This window comes from Stigmatopora argus, chromosome 11, assembly GCF_051989625.1.
Source record: "Stigmatopora argus isolate UIUO_Sarg chromosome 11, RoL_Sarg_1.0, whole genome shotgun sequence".
Lineage (NCBI taxonomy): Eukaryota > Metazoa > Chordata > Actinopteri > Syngnathiformes > Syngnathidae > Stigmatopora > Stigmatopora argus.
In genome coordinates, this window is record NC_135397.1 from 3,873,682 (window position 1) to 3,893,962 (window position 20,281).

The window sequence follows — 20,281 nt, forward strand, 5'->3', positions numbered from 1 at the left end:
TAGCAGACATAGCGTCATGTGGAAAAAAATATATTAATTGCGGAATGAGGTGCATAATTTTGGGCAGCCCTGTTTAATGATTGGAATACTTCAAGTAGTAGCTATTGGAACGGAAATTTGGTAAGCTTGGTGACCTTTGACTTACATTCAGAGGTGAAGCTAATCATGAGAAAGTGTATTGGCCAGGTGTCCATTTTCAAGTGTTTCTATTCTTTGTGTCTTCACTAAAGAGGAGCCTCATGGGAGCCTCTTCAGTAATTGAGTGGGACACTTTGTAATACGTGAAGTTGTAGTCGTACACTGACTTGTTGGCACTGTTGAGCTCATTAAGATCACACATTAATATTTACAATATTTTTTCTAAATTTCAGACATTGATCAATACCTATTACGTACATACAAGGTAATGGTTTCTTAATGTATTTTCAACTGAAGACACCCCAAATACACTTTAATTGAATGTTCAAACTGCTTAACTTTGTCCTATTCCTTCTTTTAAAAAGTGGTGAGCATTTTGGGGATGCTCTTTTTATACCTAATCATGTTTCCAATTAATCTGGTTACCCTCTTTCAAAGTTTTTTTGGGGGTCATCAACTTGCCCCGTTTTTTTTCCCTGCCATTTTTTTAAATATGTTGCAGGCATTAAGATTCAAAAGGAAAATATTTGTTAAAAAACAAAGTTTGAACATTAAATATCTTGTTTTGTAGAGTAAATTAAGTGTTTTTAATCTCTTGCAGATGATCATACTGTGACAAAAGAGAATTCAGACGTTACCTGATGAGCGCCACTTTTTGTGTACTGGTTTGAGCACAATTTGCGTTTTGAAATGGAGTGGTGATGACACACTCTTAAAACATTTCTCTACTCTAGAACACATGCTGTCAGCATTCATGCGAAATCTGTGAATAGAACCTAATCCCAAAATGTTTTTTAAAAAAAAATGACGGTACCCACTGGTAATCTAAAAATGGAATTCCAATGTATTTTGTACAATGTAATTATTGCTCACAGAACTCAGTAACTACTGTAGCAGGTGGATTTCCTTTGTACATTGCAACATCTTGTAAAATATGTCTCCCATTCAAGAAGAGTAGAGCACCATGGCACGACAAGATGATAGATGGGCACAACACCACCCACGCGTGCCAGCAAAAAGGAATACATGGGAACCTTTGTGAGGCATTTGTTGTTACCTGACGAATCGAATGAGTCACAGCTATTTCAATTGTGATTGGGAGGTTAAAAAACCTGATAAAAATGAGGTATAACCTTTATACAGTGATTTCAAACAATGACAAACAAAAAGGCACCAGTCATTTGGGCTTCTGCTTGAGTCGTTGGTACCAATCAGGAGCTTCTTTTTTGGTCTGTAAATAAAACAAAGGGAACATTTGATTAACAATGTGACGACGTATATATGATGAAGTAATTTTCTTTTTCTAGGAAGATGAATTGAAGTATTACCGGCAAACTCAAACACTCCTGTTACATTGTCAGAACGACTTTTAAAATTTGAAATATTTTTAAAATATATCATTTAAATTAGATTAGATTATATTCAGCTGGTCTTACCTCTGTTTATTATACTTTATGCAAATTTTCTTTCATTGGATTTGATAAAACCCTTTCTTAACATTCTCTATTATGACCTGACAGGGACAGAAAAGGCTAAAAGAGTGAATGTTCAAATTATGTAATTACTTCCTTCATTTGAGAGTCATAGACAGGTGTGTAAGAGTAGTGCATGACATTTAATTTATTTCCGTCTTCTAAAAGAAAAGTAAAACTAAAAAAATATAATCCAACATAATATATATGAATTTATCGATAGAACAATTTATTGAGCTGCACCTTTGTACATGTCTTACACATCACGAATACAGTAAGATAAGTGGTATTTTATTTTATTCAATACTTTTTTCCATTGTTACTCAACTGACGAAAAAAAACGTTTTTTTTCACTGCCAAGTTTACTTTTTTTTTTCTGTTAAAGGGGTGTGTTTCAAGTCATGGGCGTTGGCCCCGTCTGACACTTACGAAGACGGTGGGTTTGGGTTTGCTGGGCGACTCGTCCCCGGCGGGGGCGCTGTCCCATTTGGAGGTCGTCTTTGTGTCGTCTTTTTTAACCTCTAAGGGGTTCAAAGCGTTTTCGTGTTGGGATCGCATGCTGATCAGGATCTGCTTCATCATAGCGAGTTCCTGTTGGATCACATGGGGGAGGAGTCATGACTTGATTTATTTCCGCATCATAAATGTCTTGATTAAACCAGACTGGAAAGACTAAAAAAAAGTGTACAATTCGGTCCCGTTTAGTTGAAGACAAAGCTATTTTCCTGTCGTGTTATTGCCAACACGCCCATTAATTGTACCTTTTGCAAAATCAGGTCATTGATCTGTCTGTCACTAAACAGTATTGACACACAGTAGGCGGCTTGACACACTAATTGAATGATCGATTTGTGCCAAGGCGTATTTAACAAAAAAATTATCCACTCGCAGATCCAAAAACTACAAAAATTGCACAATAAAATAACTTTTGTAACAGACTTTTCATTGGTCAGACGTCATTTGTCAGTTGATCAAAGCAATCTTCAGTAAAAATGTTTTCCATGATCCAAACAACAGAAAACTTAACTTCCTTCTTTGTACTCAATCCACTCAATTTGGTCGGAGGGGGGAAAAAAAACTTGGGTTTGTTTGTTTTGGAGCAATTTCCTACACAACGCGCTTTAACCATTTTTATGATTGGATTGAATTTCCTATAAAAAAAATTAAAAACACCAGATGAAAAATCCTGCCTTCACTTACGTCACTTCCGGTAAATGAAATGAAATTATAACTGTCTTTTAATCTTTGTTTTTTGGATTTGATTGTTTTTTTTTTAAGAAAAAGACTACAGGTGGTAGCTCAGTGAAATTCATTTTCTGAAATTCACTAAAGTGCCTCCTGACATGAGAGTGGGACTTTCACGGCGACCCCAAGGCTCAATGAACTCAAGGTTTTTCCGGGGTAGGTGGGAGGGGGGGTTTCAGGCTAGAGGGTCAGCGCGGAGGACTCTGAGCCATTTCGCTGTTCTATTTATCACCCTTGAGGACATGAGCCCTGGCATGTCATACACACGCAGCGGCGCGTGCACATGCACACACACCAGCGCAACGGTGGCATCTGAAACAGGCGGGCGAAGCAACAGCTGTCTGTGACAGGGCACATACTTCATACAGCAAACGGCAAGAAATGACGGGCGGCGGGGGGACTTGTTTTCACGTGCGCGAGCACATAATCTTAAAGGGTTTGTAACAACACAGTGAGAAAAGTCGTGTGGCGTGAAAAGCGTGAGCCTTTGTTTTAAAAGCGACTCCTGCAGATTGAATAGAAGCAAACAGGCACGACTGGATTAATCAGTGCGGTGTTGGTTTTGTGGTGGGGTTGGGGGGGTGGGGGGATATGTAAAGGTTTTTTGGCTGCGTGAGTAGATCCCGAGACGTCTCGCAGACAAATGTATTGAGGAACGAAATGTTGCATTATGTAACAAATCTCGTTTTTTTTCCTCCGTGGGAATAAAACCGGTAATTCGTGATAAACTAAGCAACAGTGTTAAACTGTTTTTCCCCAAATTTCAGGTATGCTGTCAAGGGAAATTAAAGAAATTAATTAAATAGGATAAAGCCAATAATTTTCAAGACGTTGATTTTAGGGGTTTCCTGGTTTTTATGTTGTTATACATTTACCGGAAATGAAGTGAATTTGGGAATGTCTAATGGTTAACCTGACAAAGAGTAAAAATTTAATAAGGTTGTACTGTATTTGGGTTGTAAATATTAATATAAGTTGGATGATGATTTTTGATTTTTTTTCAAAGATTATATATTTTTTCACTAATGACATTTAGTCTAACATTTACAGAATGCTGCTATTCCTGTCAATCTTTGCTAGTTACTATAATTCACATCTCTTGTACCTCACGATGGCTTAAGAGGCGCTCTAGGTCGGCGGCCATGTTGTTCTTCACTTGCTGCAAAGCTGTCCGCTCTTTCCTCAGAGAACTGCAGACAAAAAGTTCAAGAAATGGAACGTCAAAAGAAAAGATTACAATATCTCAAATCCGGAAACGGGTTGGACGGATGACTAAGAAGAGATGACTCAACGCAAACTACTACATTGGCGCGACACTTATTTGATTGGATTGCGTTTCTTTTATGTCAGGGTGGAGACATCATGATAAGTAGACAAAAAGTGTAGTAATGAACTTAGCAGGATGCGTCACCATCATAATCCTACATGGGTAGCTACCATTTAAGAAAGGCAAAACCTGGATGGACTATGACCCGTCATAAATATCAAAGATGACAATCGTCGCTGGCGGGCCTCGCCGACAACTGTTGAGCATGTGTGTTAATCTCAGGATGAAACGGAGTAACTGAGAGTTGGTAAACCGGCGTTGCTGCGAGCGGCCAAAAGCGAAGGCTAAATAAAAGTAGAGCATTAAAAACAAATGATGGCGAGGTAACAGAGCTACGTGACATTCCACGGCGCCCAATGAATAGCCACCCCGTGTGCTATAATAGTGACTTTCTACTGGCCTCATCTCATGACTTGTAAGCCATTGACCACTTCATACTTTCTCACTTAGTGTGTTAAAACTGGTATGTTATATGTTAACATCCTTGTTGTGTGTTGATTAGGCAAGAAATGGGCCTGAATTGGTTGCTGGGCAATTGCAGGGGACACAAACAACAATTAACACTTCCATTCACACGTAAGGGCAATTTAGAGTTCATGTTTTTTAAAAGGACGGAGGAAGACATGGCAACCGCCAAGCCATTGTTCTGCCCTACGTGAGATTGATGAATCAAAAACATCCATTGCGTGTGTTCAAACTTTTTTTTTAAACGTTGTAATTATATATTGTTCCGATTCTCACCGTTTTAACCGCCCACGTAAAAACGCCGAATTGCTAAAGGTGCCAAATCCCCAAGAGAAACAAAAGCCACATGAAAATAATTGAGATATGGATGACTGCCAATCACAGTCATTTTCATTAGAACCAATTCAATTAGGCTAATGGCCTTAAATGAAAGGTGTTGTCTCAATATTAGTCGGAGGGAGTGCCGGTTTGCGCGTGTACGGTCAATTGGTCGCCGTCTTTTGGTCCCCGGTCTTTTGGTCGCGGTCTTTTGGTCGCCAGGACCGCAACAACCGGCGACCAAACGACCGACGACCAAAAGACCGGCGGCAAAACAAGGTAAAACAACACGGTCTACGCATCAATAAAAGCCAACAATGGCCATGACCAGTTTCACTGAGCTGACGTGTGAGTGTATAAGAGTTTGTATGTACATGAGTTGTCCCCTTAGGAAGGTACGTCAGTCAGGGTCTTAACAAGTTCTCCAACAAAAAACAATAAAAATCCGGGAAATTTGGAGCATTTCTTTAGCCTAATAATTACTAGGGCATTAAGTATGACTAAATAGTAATTCGCAGTTTGTATTTAGGGAATTTGAGCAACGATTTAAATGGTAATTATCAATAACCTTCCGGGTGACCAAAAGACCGGCAACCAAAAGACCGGCAACCAAAAGACCGGCAACCAAAAGACCGGCGACCAATCGACCGTGTACCGGTTTGCGAGCGTTGGCGTTCGATAAGGCGTGCATACGTGACATCGTCCTCGAGTGATGCGACGCGCTGCTTCAGGCCGCTGATCTGTCCGTCCTTGTGTCTCACCGTCTCGACCAGGTAACGGTAGGGCTGCTGCGTCTGCTCCAGCAACTGGTTGGCAGCTGACAACTGTACGGTGCACAGAAATAGAGTATCAACAATCAAAAAAGGTTTCTCTCGCAACCTCTGCCTCGGTGAACTCGCCCCGTGGATGTGGAAATAAAGCGTCAAGTGTGGACGCCGCTATGATTCAAGAGCTCTCAATTATTACACGAGGCTCTTTAAAGTGATTGATAAGGTGAAGATTCTGGCGTGGATGTCCGTGTTTTGCTTCACCGTCTGCCAAATTCTGTATAATTTTAGGTTACGGCCTAGCGGTTAGGAATCCCCCCTCACTACCTAAATTGCCCGTGGGACAGATTATTTTGAGGGGAATTAACTGAATGGAGCCGGTGAGTAAAAAGCTCTGGGCTGAATTACTCCGTGATGTGTTATTTTGGGGAAATTACTTTTAGTCCACTCTTAAATATAGGACGATAGTACTTCTACCTTCATCGTGTGTCTAAATATGTATTTTTCTGTTTATTTTGTTTTTGTTTTCTATTGTCTGTCTTTTTTCTCCATTCCAATATCTGACATCTGCCAAATGTTGATATCAGGGTTGTAATCATCGATCAAAGTGGATCAATATATTGATTTTTTTTGGTCAAAACCGATCAAAATGCAAATTAATCAAAATTTCGATATGCTATTTTTTTAAAAACTTTATGTTTCATGACCAAAAGTGCCAAAAATATCAAAATGAATTTGTATTTCTTTTATCGCTTTAGCGTAAACTGAGCTGATTGTCTTCATAATTTTGCATTAAATCAATAAATGGCACTTGAATCATCGTCTATTGTTACAAAGATTCAATAATGTATTATAGCCTACCATTTCATGAACTATTTCCCAGCCTCACAATGTCCTATCGCCACTCCATAAATTTATTTTCTAAACCCACCCCTGTGAACCACCACAATCACGATCAAACTCCCATGTGGCACGTTAAAAACTGTTTAGTTTACAAGGACACTCAGAATCCCATTCTCTTTGTCCAAGCAACTAAACAGGAATATTTAGGTGAAAAAAAAGGGTGTTTTTATCAATCTTTATCCATAAATATATTTTCGTGAAGGTAAAGTGTCGAGGTTCTGGCTAAAGCATTGCTACGGTGCTCTTGCTTATGTTCAGTTGCTATCTGGTGTAAAAATCTGAGGGGGAACCGATATATTGTTACACATTAAACCACTTTTACAGCCCACGAGAGGGCAAGCTAAAGCGGGTAAGAAGGCAAGTTGAAGTGAGTGGGAGGTTGAGGACAATAGTCAAGTCAGTCAAGGCGTCTACGTGGGTGGTGAAGTGTTTAACACCCTCGGCTTTTCTGCGAAAAGAAACTCATTTTTCACTCCTTTCATACTCAGTGAATCATAAGGTATTTCTGATGAATGCCAGTCAGTCTTTACTGACAGGTGAATGGCTGGTTTATTTAGCCTCAAGTGGGGCACCGCCTCTACGTTCTGACCATAACTCTCGTGCGACTCGAGAAGCTTTCAAGAAAATAAAAAGGCGGAGAAAAAAAAAAAAGAATAAAGCGAAAAAAGCGAAGCCAATCGAACACCTGCGCAGTCCAATCGGACATTTTTTCAGCCTTACGATGACTTTGAAATTGGCGCATGGGAGGTAAACGTGTGATCTCGCACACACCCCGAATTGAACTCTGCGTGTTTACACACAACGCAACATAAGCCTCTGTGATTGGTGCGTCGAGGTGCTGAGAGAGGATAAGACCACGGCCGTCACGGTGTGTGACACTGCTTTCCCACTGAGTCAACAAGTGTCACAGACAACAGACACGACGACTTGGGCTTCTCACACTTTGTCGCCTGAGCTGCTGTTTTCCCCAACGAGAACTTGGCATTTGCACCACGGCCCATCGAGCGGATTACGCCACAAAACGATGAGGGATAACTGTTATGCCACCGAAACAATCACAACAATCGTAAAATAATATTGCGTCTGGCAGGTGTGGGCACGAAGGCTCAAAAGTTGCAAACGCGCATCCCTTAAGTTAAGAGTGAACGGTACTCGTTTGGTCGCCGGTCTTTTAGTCGCCCTGGAAGGTTATTGATAATTACCATTTAAATCATTGCTCAAATTCCCTAAATACAAACTGGGAATTATTATTTAGTCATACTTAATGCCCTATTAATTATTGAGATAAAGAAAAGCTCCAAATTTCCCGGACTTTTATTGTGTTTTGTTGGAGAACTTGTTAAGACCCTGACGGACCCTTAAAGGGACAACGCATGTACATACAAACTCTGGTCGCCGGTCTTTTGGTCGCCCGTTGCCGCGGTCGGGGCGACCAAAAGACCGTGACCAAAAGACCGGCGACCAAAAGACCGCACACGGTTTTCCCCAACGAGAACTTGGCATTTGCACCACGGCCCATCGAGCGGATTACGCCACAAAACGATGAGGGATAACTGTTATGCCATCGAAACAATCGCAACAATCGTAAAATAATATTGCGTCTGGCAGGTGCGGGCACGAAGGCCCAAAAGTTGTAAACGTGCATCCCTTAAGGGTGAACGCGGTGGCCCCCCGGCCTCGTGTTTACCTCCTCGGATATCTGGCCCGTTTGTGATTGGTGCTTCTCCAAGTCTCTCCTCACTGATGTGTTCTCCCTCTCCAACTGCAGCACCCTCCGGGCCAGGTGAACGCTGCATACACACATACACACCAGCACAAAAGAGTGAGGAGAAAATTCCAAAACACGGCAAGTTACCACTAGTGCTACTTCAATATTTTCCTCACAGGTTACGCAACCGTGACAGATGAGATCAATATGAGCTTTTTAGCCGCTTGAGTCGACGATCAAAAAGGTGAACGGGGACTGTGATAACACACACAGGGTACACATACACACACACACACACACACACATGCAGTACAATTCACAACACAGCGAGTTGCAGTTGACTGGTGGGAGGGTCGGTGTGCAGATGATGGCAGTATATCACGGGGGAAATGTCGACATTTGGCAATGAGAAGAGAAAAAGCAGGAGGAATTTGTGCTGGTATGAACGCTGTCATCCACTAGGGCAGGTTTAATGCCACTGCAAACACAGCTAGTGGAGGAAGCACTTTGTCACCTCGCACACAAAGAAGCAACTCACTCTCTTTATTAAAGTGAGCTAGTCAGTGAGAAATGGCGGTCAAATAATACACACGTGGATACAGTATGTGTGTAGCCGTTTTGCAGGGTGACGCAAGCTGGCACGGGTTGTTTCGATGACACAAGGCAGCAGATTTGATTTGAACTGACTGCAATGTTATTGAGTTTTGCATAACAAAAGGGAAGCCTTGCAACTCGAGGGATTTTGAATAATCTTTGCAGACTTGGATTCCCATGTTTTATGGATGAACCTCTGCTGCTTTTAAGCTATCTGCATTACCTCAAGGAGTATCTCAAATCATCTTTTCCCAAAATGAATTGAAACGTTGCAACCTTGCCCAAGAACAAAAAGAATGTAACATCTTTTTTCACAAGGAAAATAAAGAGGGTGCTTTGAGATCTAAACTCTAGAATTATAAATAATATATCCGCAGTGAATTGCTTACACTTATTTAAAGGCCCAATAATATCTTATTTCACCTTATATAACCTACCGCAAATGTATGGCATTGTCGCCGAAGGGGAAGCCTTTAGAAGCCGCACTCCCGAAAAAACCCGAACAAAATTGTCCAATAATTTTGTAGTTGGCGGCACGGTGGAGCAAGTGGTTAGCACGGCGGCCTCACAGCTATGGGGTCCTGGGTTCAAATCCAGGCCGGTCCACCTGTGTGGCGTTTGCATGTTCTCTGTGTGGGTTTTCTCCGGGTACTCCAGTTTCCACCCATATTCCAAAAAACATGCATGGTAGGCTGATTGGACACTCTAAATTGCCCCTAGGAGTGTGAGCGTGAATGGTGGTTTGTCTCCTTGTGCCCTGCGATTGGCTGGCCACCGATTCAGGGTGTCCCCCGCCTCTGGCTTGAAGTCAGCTGGGATTGCCTCCAGCACCCCCCGCGGCCCTAATGAGGATAAAGCGGTTCAGAAAATGAATGAATGAATTTTGTTGTTTGGCCCCTTTTCTTACACAAAGCTGTGTCAAATATTGGGAAATGACTTTAAAGCTACAAATTTCTAAAGTCATGCGAAGGCCTTACTTAGAAAGTCCTATCAGACTGAAAATACATGCTCATTTTATCCCGCAGTAAAAAAAAAACAAGTCTCAACAAGGAGGAGGAGAAGTTTGACTGAAATAACAATGCACAATGTGTTACTGTGCGCATTAACGTTTTCTTTGTAGACATTCCCAGCAGTGTGTGGCTCGCCTCAGGGTCACTACCTCTGCTGAAGTCTCCTCCGAGCCGTGGTGGGAACGTTGGCTCCGTAACCGTACGAGAAGAGGACCCTCTCTGCTTCCTCCTCGTTCTCGACTGGACAGACACCAAAGCAAATATGAGCGAGTCAGTGAGGTTTCTTTAGCGTGTGGCGAACTTTTGAAAAAGTTTAAATAACTACAATCCAATGCCAGGTTCTTGGGATGCAAAAAAAATAATAAAAACATTCATTTTCCTATGCCAGCCTCTTAATATTTGTCAATCATCTGTACATAAATGCCATTTGTAATCATAAGGGGTCTCACTTTCGGCAGCCTGCATGGTGACCTGGTCCAGCTCCTTCTCCAGTTTTTCGTAAGTCTCCAGTCGGGACGCCTGCTCGGCATTCTGAGCGTGAAGCTCTGCGGTCCGTTTCTCCGAGGACGTCTGTAGCCTGTAAAACTCTTGGGTGAGGACCTATCACAGAAGTGAAAGAAAGGTGGGGAAAAAAAACAAGATATCGCCATTATATATATTAATTGAGTTTTTACAAGTATGGATGTAGGTTGTAAAGGGGAAAAAACACAACAAAGCGGGAAGTTGCACGAATGCTTGACACAAATAGTTATTATTTGTAATGCTGATTTGTTCTAAGTTGCTCACAGTGCAATTAAAAGCTTTCAAGTAACCATGGAAATCTACGTATTTTTATGAAACTATAAACTATTAATTTACTACATTTTTATTTAGAAATAAATAAATCCACTATTGCCAAAAAGCAGTAGCGTATTTTTCGGACTATAAGTTGCAGTGAAAGGGAAAAAAATATGTAGAAATCAGCTCTGGAGAATACAGAAGAACAAACTTTATACGTTAAAATAATGTTAAAAAAGGAAACAACAGAAAATAGGTTTCCTGCTGTTATTGTAACATATTAACAGTTGAACATTTTCACACCACGCAACAAACTGTTGGTGGTCAAAGACAAAAATGTTACACTTGAGTACAAGTCGTATGCCAAGCCAAATTACGAAAAAAAGTGCGATTTATAGTCCGGCAAATACGGCAATTGAATATAAAACCTGAACCTTGGATTTCATTTTGAGATTTTTTTTTTTCTTTCCTTTCAATTAGCATTTTGTGCTAACTCCGCGGAGGCACCTGCGTGAGTCAATAGAACAAATGAGGTTATCGGGAGAGCCGTCTCCTGACTACACAGGCAAAATTATTTTTCGTGTTGAAAGAATTTGGCCTGATGACGAAGAACTGCTGACAGGCTGGCAGAAAAACACAGCAAACGTGTATGAGAAAGAATCCATTTCAGAGCAAAATATGAAGCTTGCTCATCTGTGTAATGTTAAATGATGGCCACCACGTACTGGATTTCTGAATTGGAGCAAATGATTCTGGGCCCTGGGGGTCCGCTTCAACTTTTAGCGGCGTACCTCCAGTTTCTTGCGCTGTTTCTCACACTCCACCTGGCACTGAGCCAGAGCCTTGTCCGTCTCCTCCTTCATCATCTGAGCGCGCTCGGCTTCGAAGGAGTGCAGCTTGGCCTGGTTGGACAATTCCGCGACCCGGCTGTCGGTGCCGAGCTGCAGCTGGCGAAACCTGCCGAGTGGAAGGAGACGATGATGGAACTGGAATGGCTTTTGGCCATCCGCTTTCAAGCACGGCTGCACTTTCATGTACGCTTTGCAGATGTTTCAGATCCCATCACGACATTTTTGCAGGATACGAATCGTTTTTTTTAAGTATTAACTCACTCTCCGCCATTGGCGGCGATATACGATCGTATGCCAACCCTCCCAGTCAAACTGGATTGGCGGTATATCGCCATCTATGGCTGTGAAACATGATCACTCCATGCCAGCCTTTACAATTGCATACCTGTCAACCTCTGCCGATAACTGCCCTTATAAATGATTATGATTCCCCTTACAAACCCCCCAAAAACCTTACAAACACCGTACGACTCGTACGAGTCGTACGGTGTTTGTAAGGTTTTTTGGGGGTTTGTAAGGGGAATCATAATCATTTATAAGGGCAGTTATCGGCAGAGGTTGACAGGTATGCAATTGACATTGATTTGTAGACTGTCAACAGCATTGAAAGAGTTAAAGGCTACAAACAACAACAATAATCATGAGGTATATATATTGCAAAAAATACATACAGTACTACTCTATTATATTTTCATATTCACACTAGTGAAACAAACTTTGCAGAACAAAGAGAAAATACCCAGTGCCAATGTAAAATAAAAAAAATAAAATGAAAATTAAAAGGACTCAATTTAACACATTGCATTATTTCTTCTATATTCGATATACAGTACATTTTACACTAGTGGCTGAAACAGTCCAATACTTCAGGTACCATTTATCTAGTGATCTCACAGACATAATAAGACACAGTGATTCACAAGATAACATTTTTACCATGAAAAACGTCTGGGATGCTCTTCTAAACTCAAGACTTGGCAAGTATAGTGTTGCCCAACAGGACAGCCGAGTCTTAAAATGTCAAAATGAAGAGAAGCGCCTGCGGCCAAGCTAGGTGCCGTTTGAAGTTCTGCGATTGGCTTTGGCAGTAGGCACGAGAAACTTAATGAGAATGAAAACATACAATTCAGTGTCGCATAATTTACAGCCAGTGAACCTGCGAGTTTGCACGCAAAACCCTGAAAATTGTGCATTGGCTTGAGAATATTAAATTTCTTGACAGCTTCAGCTCAATAAATATGTCAAATGTTATTTTTTAACCCATTGAAAGACTAAAATTTGAGGAGAGGAAATATATTAAAAAATGATGAAAATACAGTTCAAGTCATGTCATGTTATGAGCAGTAAAACGGTGTATACTTTTTTACGTACATAACATCCTGGAAGATTTTGTAATAGTGGAAATTAGCACATTATTATCCCCCAAAAAATTAATATGGTAACTATTTCTCGTGAAATTGTCGATTCCCACGCTTAGTACAATCCTGTCTTAAATACCAATTTTAATTGAACCGAACCAGAAAATGTCAAGCTCAAATAGCATTTGGCAATTAATTTTCCCATTCAGGTTCAAAGAACAGCAACTTGTACAAAAGTTTCAAATAAATTTCTACTGAAAAGCTTTTCATTCGATATATTCGAATAATAATGAACGGATTGTCCTTCTATGGCACATGTGTCAAAGTGGCGGCCCGGGGGCCAAATTTGGCCTGCCGCATCATTTTGTGTGGCCCAGGAAAGTAAATCATGAGTGCCGACTTTCTGTTTTAGGATCAAATTAAAATAAAGAGTATAGATGAATATTAAATTTCCTGATTTTCCCACTTTTAAATCAATAATTGTCATTTTTAATCATTTTTTTCTGTGTTTTTAGTTCAAAAATCTTTTTTTTAAATCTAAAAATATTTTTTTTAAAAAGCTAAAATAAACATTGTTTTAGATCTATAAAAACTGAATATTCAGGGATTTTAATCCAGTTTTTTTAATCAATTTATATTTTTAAAAAATCTAAATATTATATCTAAAATGGTCCGGCCCATGTGAAATAAAGTTGACGTTAAAGCGGCCCCCGAACCAACCCGAGTCTGACACCCCTGGTCTATGGTCATCGATGGCGATGGCCAACAGAAACAAAGCCGTTTTTAGTGTGGAAGGCAGACTGGAGATATGTATTGGTTTCCTGGGGCCACAGAGGTTGCTTTGGACAATATTAATAACTCTCGATTACAGCTGGCCTGATAGGATTTCATCATCCATGCAGCGCTCACGACGTGACGGACAAGTGCACATGGTGGACGATTTATGTCCTCCTTTATTGATGGCGGCCTGCACTCGAGATGCGAGGAATGACTTCATGTCAACCATCTTGCCTGTGTCAGGTTATTTCTTCATCCCTTTGAATAGGATTTTGGCAGCCCGGGTCAGATTTTTCCATCGGCATGCCCGCTTCAAAACGGCATTTTTGAATCCGAACCAGCCGGCGACTGTAACCGGCTGGAGGTCCCGCCCACGCTACCGTCGTCTGACGCCATTTCAAGCTCGTCCGCCTCATTCTTTGCCCCAAAAATAGGGGCATGCGTGGGGTTAGGGGTTAAGGGCTTGTGGCTAGCATCTGTCGTTGCTGGCTTGCGATGCGTGGCGGGAATGCGATCGTGCCAAAGCGAGAGTGCTTGCGAGAGGGAGTGTGTGGATGTGGATGTGGCTTTTGTGTTTGTGTGTGTGGAAAAGTAAGACCAACAGCTGGTGCTTTGGATCTGGAGAAATGACAAGCATGCAGTAGTACCTCGGAGACGGACGGGGACACTACCGTTGCCGCTGTGTGTGTCATTTATAGCTTCTTTGACTACAAGTATGGAAAAAAAAATTGGGCATACGTCAAATTTAGTGTTAAATTAAATCTGGGTCACATTTGTTTTTCTTGCAGAGTGCAGAGTACCATAGAAGCGTGAGGAAAACATCCTCGTTTGACAATGAAAGGACCGAACTGGGATTCAAACCCAGAGATGTTGACTGACTGACACAATGGGGTGAAGATTGAAGGGAAGCGGATGATGAAATGTTCCCAAGAAAATTCTCAAAATAAACTAAACCGTTTGGGGGTACACTAGTAGGCGGATTAGTTGAGTGAATTGGCCACTTTTCGCCGTCACTGGCGCGGAAACGTGACCATTCACTGCCAGTCGTTCCATCCACTTTATTTGCATTGAGTGCATTAACTGGAAGAGGGACTAAGGGCAACTGGCTTGCCGTCAAAAAGACCCACGCCCCGACCAAATTGAGATACGTGTTTTTCAAAACACTGAAAATCAAAGCGCCAACACCCACTAAAGATCGCTTTCTTCATCACAGGATTTGCTGGTATTTTGCTGCTCATTTGCATTTAGGAATTGAAGAATGCTGCTAATTACCGAAGATAATAATCGTTCTTAAAAAGCAGTATAGATAGAGTGCAGCTTGTGATAACAAAATTCCACTGGTTGGCTTTGAGTGATTTTGTTGTTGACAGTTTAAACATCCTCCTCGGGCAAATAGTCGCAAAGCTTTCTGATATTTGAGCTAAAACCTGATAGCTTCAATCTGGTATTTTAACATCGTTAGCTTGATGAAGTTTGCAAAATCCACGCACGAGTCGCAATATAATACGTGCAGGTGTCAAACTCATAGTTTTAGAGACAAGTCTTGCCTGAAATGATTATTGCTTATGTGGCACTAATAGATCTTCATTTTTAATATTTATTTTAAATAATATTACAAATCGCTCCTTTCCCATCTAACACAGAGATTTTAAAGTGATTCTTGTCTATAAATCACGTTAAATAATATTACAAATCACTCCTTTCCCATCTAACACAGAGATTTTAAAGTGATTCTTGTCTATAAATCACTGAATGTATGGAATCCTGCTATATTTCTGAAATTTTCAGATAATAATACCACCCAATCGGATTATTTGGATCTCCTGACAGGGGCCTTTTAAATGTGTAAAAAAAACGCAAAATACAAATAAAGTGAAGGTGGGTTTAGCCACTATGTTGCTGTTCTGTTGAAAAAAATGCCAATAGACCTGAGATTGGTGGAAAATTATTACATTTTTGAAAACTATTTTTCAGAATGGTGCGTTTTTTTCTCATGCTTTTCATGGTATGCAATGCATTTGACCTGCAGTTCATGTGTGTAGCCTTCTTGAATTATAGATTGGTTTTAGTGTTGTTTTTCATTTTCTGTAAAACACATTGAGTTTTTGTCTATAAAAATGTGCAATACAAATAAAGCTAAATTGAAAGTCATCTTCCTGCTTTTGACAGCATTCGCATCGCAAGTAAATATGAAGGAACCAGTTCAATCAGCATTCACACGCAAACACCTGGCCAGGCCAATTAAATTTGGCACCTTAAAAATGGGGAAGGACTTTCTAATTACTTGAACACCTTCACACTTTTTTTTAACTGAACAAAAATGATTGCTTTATCAATTCACACGAAGCTGTGTGGTATAAATTGGGACATGGACCTTTAGGGTAGTTGAGGGAGTTAAGTTTGTGTGAAACCAGCTGACCCTTGACTCCTTTATTTTTGTATCCTTGAGGTAGATGCTTTAACGAGTGATCAATTGTGGTCAGAGGGCTGACGCACAAATTAGCTGCTTCACTTCTGTCAGACTGCCCCAGTTATAATAGTAGCTTACCACCAAGTATATATTGAAAAAATAATCCAATGTACAGCAGCTTTGAGTATGCTGAAAAGCGCTATTTAAATCCAATGCATTATTATTATTATTATTATTATTATTATTATTATTATTATTATGTACTCAAGAAACTTTTTGCAAAATTGTAAATAGAACCTATAATATTAAATCTTGACATAGCAGTGTTTACCAAACTGGTGTCCCAAAAAAAAAACTAACAAAAGAGCCATAGGGGGTGCATGTTTGTGCTTCCAACTGAACCAGAACGGGCATTTTACCAAATAGCTTTTTTTTTGCGGAAACAAACAGCACCTGACCGTAATCAACTACTAATTATACGTTAAAAAAACAGATTAATGAAAATGTGTTCGCTTGATTGGTTGGAATGAAAACTTGCACCCACTGCGGCCAACGAGGACCGGTTTTGGCACATCTGCTAAATGAAAACAGCGGTGAGTGAACATGCCTTCTTGTGTGGCATGACAAGTCCATAAGCATTAATCGAAGAAACCATTAGAGGATATAAGGTTGTCACACATACTGTTCCAGAAGCTGGTCATATCGCGACTGGGAGTCCCTCTCACTCACACAAGCCCGGTCCTTTTCCAGAACCGCGTTGTCTCTGGCCTCACGTAGATTTCTACCCGACAACAATACAGTATGAATTATGACACTTGGACTTAATACGCACACCGAGAACGAAGAAAATATGTTAATGAAAAAGCACCTATTCTCTCTCTCATACATCTCCCTGGATGTTCTCTGCAGGGTATCGATTTCCTGACCGGTCTTCAGTCGGATGTTCTCCAGTTCATCTCTCAACTTTCTCTCATACTCGGACTTATGATGATCGCTGCAATAGAAAGCAAAAAGCGGAACTTGCTAGATTTTCTTGGTTGAATTTTGGCTAGAATAAGCAAACCTGGATGCCACGTATTTCTCGTAAACCTCTTCCCTGGCCTTTTTGGTGTCCTCGAGTTGCACCTGGAGCAGGTGTTCCAGCAGTTAGATGTGGATGTGCGATTACGTAACATACCTACTATCGTGAGACACTGTAAAAACCTGTAAGCGCTCCAGGCGGTCTTCCTCGTGTGCACAGCGAATACTCAGTTCCATGTTCTGTCTGTGCAGGTACTCCTTATCTTTCTGTAGCAGCGTTGTTGACTGCTGCAACATCGCCATCTGTAGGGCGACAACATTACAGCTTAAAACAGGAGTTCTAACAGCTTTTGGGTCAATGGACCCCTCAATTTGAGAACTGATGGATAAAAGTAGGTGTATTGTTCAGTTTACGTGAAGCACCTCTTTGCCAAGCTTTTCTCGTTCTCTGCCAAGAGCCTCGTGAGCCAAGGTGAGCGTGTCCAATTTTCGCTTCATCTCCTTCAACTCGGTTTCCAAGACGTCTCGCTCACTATCAAACAGTTATCATCATTTTATTGTATGTTGACCATCCGTTCTTCTTGGTGGATAAGCTCCAGAAAGCAGAATATTTGGATTCAGTGTATATTTAAAAGCTGTTACCGTTTGATGTTGGGGTAGTTTTCCCGACGGTAGTCGCCATCTTGAATATGTTGTTTGGTGTCAGCCAACTCTATCGTCAATCTTTGGCTCCTCAGCTCCATCTCGGTACGAACACGGCGTTCTTCCTCATAGCGCTACACAAACGTACAATGACATTGAAATCTACCAGTAAAAACAAATAATAGGCTAATAAATTGATGCGGTTTTTTAATACTGCCTGCTGAAAAAAAACATGTTTCCTTCAAAGTGCCACTATAAGAATAAAATTGCATGAGGTCCAATATGCTCCTTAAAGTCATATTCATACAAAATACTCAATACAAATCTAAAAAAAACTAAAATCCTTTTAAATGGTGGCCAGTTCTTACTTGAAAAATAAAGTTTCCATCTTTATTGTACTACCGACCCATAGGTAAATAAAGGTTAAAAGTATTGAATTTACTGAAATACTCACTAAAGGTCAATTAAAGCATTCTTTTAAATCTATACATGGAAAAAGGCCCGTCACTTTTAACGATCTTATGAATTTATTATTTTCAAACATATAGATGTAGAGCAAAAGCTTCCAAATGACATGACACACAAAAATTTACATCGCTAATGAGAGGGTGTTACAGTCTCGTTTCTACAGCCCTGCCGGCATGTTGCATCAGTTTCAGAGTTTCTGTCAAAGTGCCAAAAAACAATTGGGTTTATGATTCTATGAATCAGGAAGTTTTCTGTGAAACCAGCAGGTCAGGGGAGACTCATCAGAGCTAAAGCTGTCTAGAATAGAAACGGGTGGCATGTCGTCTTTCTACTTTTGACACTCACGTTAAAGAAAGCCGCATATTGGGCCACATTCCTTAACAATAATGCACCGCTCACTTAAAGGAGAATTTTTATACGATGTTTTTGTGCTTCTCTATCATTAAGACAGTGTGACATAAAAATTATAGTATTTTACATGTGAATGCTATTTCGACAACAACAAATTAAACATTAATGAGTCGTAGTCAATTTAGAAAAATAAATTACTGAAATAAGTTATTTGAACCCTGCCTGTTTTTTTTTTCAACTATATAATGTAGACAATGCTAAGTACCTCCATCATAGTTTTCACTTGTGTCCTCTGCATCTCCATGTCTTCGCTTAAAGCATCTTTCTTAACACTCATTTCGGACACCTGAGCCCTCAACGGAGTCACGGCTTCGTAAAAGCGCACCTGCAAACATGGTGGAAAAGGTTCACAACTCATGCGTCAAATTTCACAAAAGCAGCAGTGAGCAACTCACAGAAACAAATTCCTGGATGGACATGCTCTCCTCGGGAAGATCGCGAAGCTCCTGGTAGCGCTCGTGCGACAGGTCCAAGTTCCGAAGTGACCGCCGGAGCTCTCCGGCCTTCTCTCGCATCTGCATGTTGGTCTCCTCCAGCTGCTGTTGCCGGAGGAGGATGTTGTCCACTTCTTTCTTGCGCAGAGCCTGCTGCTTCCTAAAAAAAACGTGGTTCGTAACAGAACGCATATCAGATCCTGAGTCGGTATCGGCAGATTGTCATGGTCAGGGGACTCGTATATCACCTGTTGTCCTCCTGAGCGAGCTTTAGCTCGTTGTCCAACCTTAACGACAACACTTGCTTCTGATGGAGAGCATCATTCAGCCTGTCTTCAAGCTCCTCCACCTAATGTACATGAAGTATTAACATGTGTACCATCATTTTGGGGATCATCGGCTCGTTTTAGTTCAGGCCATAGTGCACGAATGCATACCTGTCAACCTCTGCTGATAACTGCCCTTATAAATGATTATGATTTCCCCTTACAAACCCCCCAAAAACCTTACAAACACCGTACGACTCGTACGAGTCGTACGGTGTTCGTAAGTTTTTTGGGGGGTTTGTAAGGGGAAATCATAATCATTTATAAGGGCAGTTATCGGCAGAGGTTGACAGGTATGCGAATGGGTGTGCAGAGTTTTTAGATAAACAGTGGCAGATGGAAAGACCACGCCCCCCACCCCCACCCACCTGATTGGCTCACCTTGGACATGTAGTCGGCCTTCATGTTCTCAATGGTGAGATCCTTTTGGGAAAGTTCAATTTTCTGCAGTTGGATAGTCTGCAGCAACTCTTTCCTCTCGATTAGCTGTCGCATCTCGTCCGACGAGTGTGCGGTGGTCTCCAGGCTGACATCCTCCGATTCCAAGTCCAAGGAGCTGGAGATGTTGACGGCGGTCGACTTTGGCTTCTTGGGGAGCATTGTTGTTGTTGTTCCACCCCGGTTAGCCAATGCTAAATAGATCAACTTCAACGAGTAATGCGTTATCTCACTCGCTTGAACAATTTCGGAAGGAGGTCCATGTTAAATGAATTTACATACGTTCCGTGGAATTTGCAAGCATCAAACGAGACGACATAAAGACGGCTGTCAGAAACACACTTGGTTCTATTCAAGGGTCCCGCTTCCAAACACAACAGACATAGGCTAGTTACGTCTTGTTTGTTAATGTCAGCGCCCTC

The 20,281-nt window shown here is 41.1% G+C and overlaps 1 protein-coding gene across 4 annotated transcripts; it reads right to left on the reverse strand.

Annotated features, from left to right (window-relative positions):
- Positions 1-959: 959 nt before the first annotated feature.
- Positions 960-20,278, reverse strand: pibf1 (progesterone immunomodulatory binding factor 1). Of its 4 annotated transcripts, none has more exons than XM_077613095.1 (18): positions 19,803-20,277; positions 19,344-19,444; positions 19,057-19,255; positions 18,867-18,986; positions 17,783-17,916; positions 17,564-17,672; positions 17,324-17,443; positions 17,184-17,245; positions 16,989-17,114; positions 16,803-16,901; positions 11,516-11,681; positions 10,397-10,547; positions 10,097-10,187; positions 8,323-8,425; positions 5,659-5,789; positions 3,961-4,045; positions 2,040-2,129; positions 960-1,369 (listed from the first exon to the last, which is right to left on the reverse strand). In XM_077613095.1, the coding sequence occupies exons 1-18, from the start codon at positions 20,019-20,021 to the stop codon at positions 1,316-1,318; spliced, it is 2,160 nt and encodes a 719-aa protein (XP_077469221.1). In that variant the 5' UTR covers positions 20,022-20,277; the 3' UTR covers positions 960-1,315. The 4 variants fall into 4 exon arrangements, with proteins under 4 accessions (XP_077469221.1, XP_077469220.1, XP_077469219.1 ...); XM_077613094.1 differs by having other exon boundaries at positions 2,040-2,201; positions 19,803-20,276; XM_077613093.1 differs by having other exon boundaries at positions 2,040-2,201; positions 16,803-17,114; positions 19,803-20,278.
- Between the last annotated feature and the right edge of the window lie 3 nt (positions 20,279-20,281).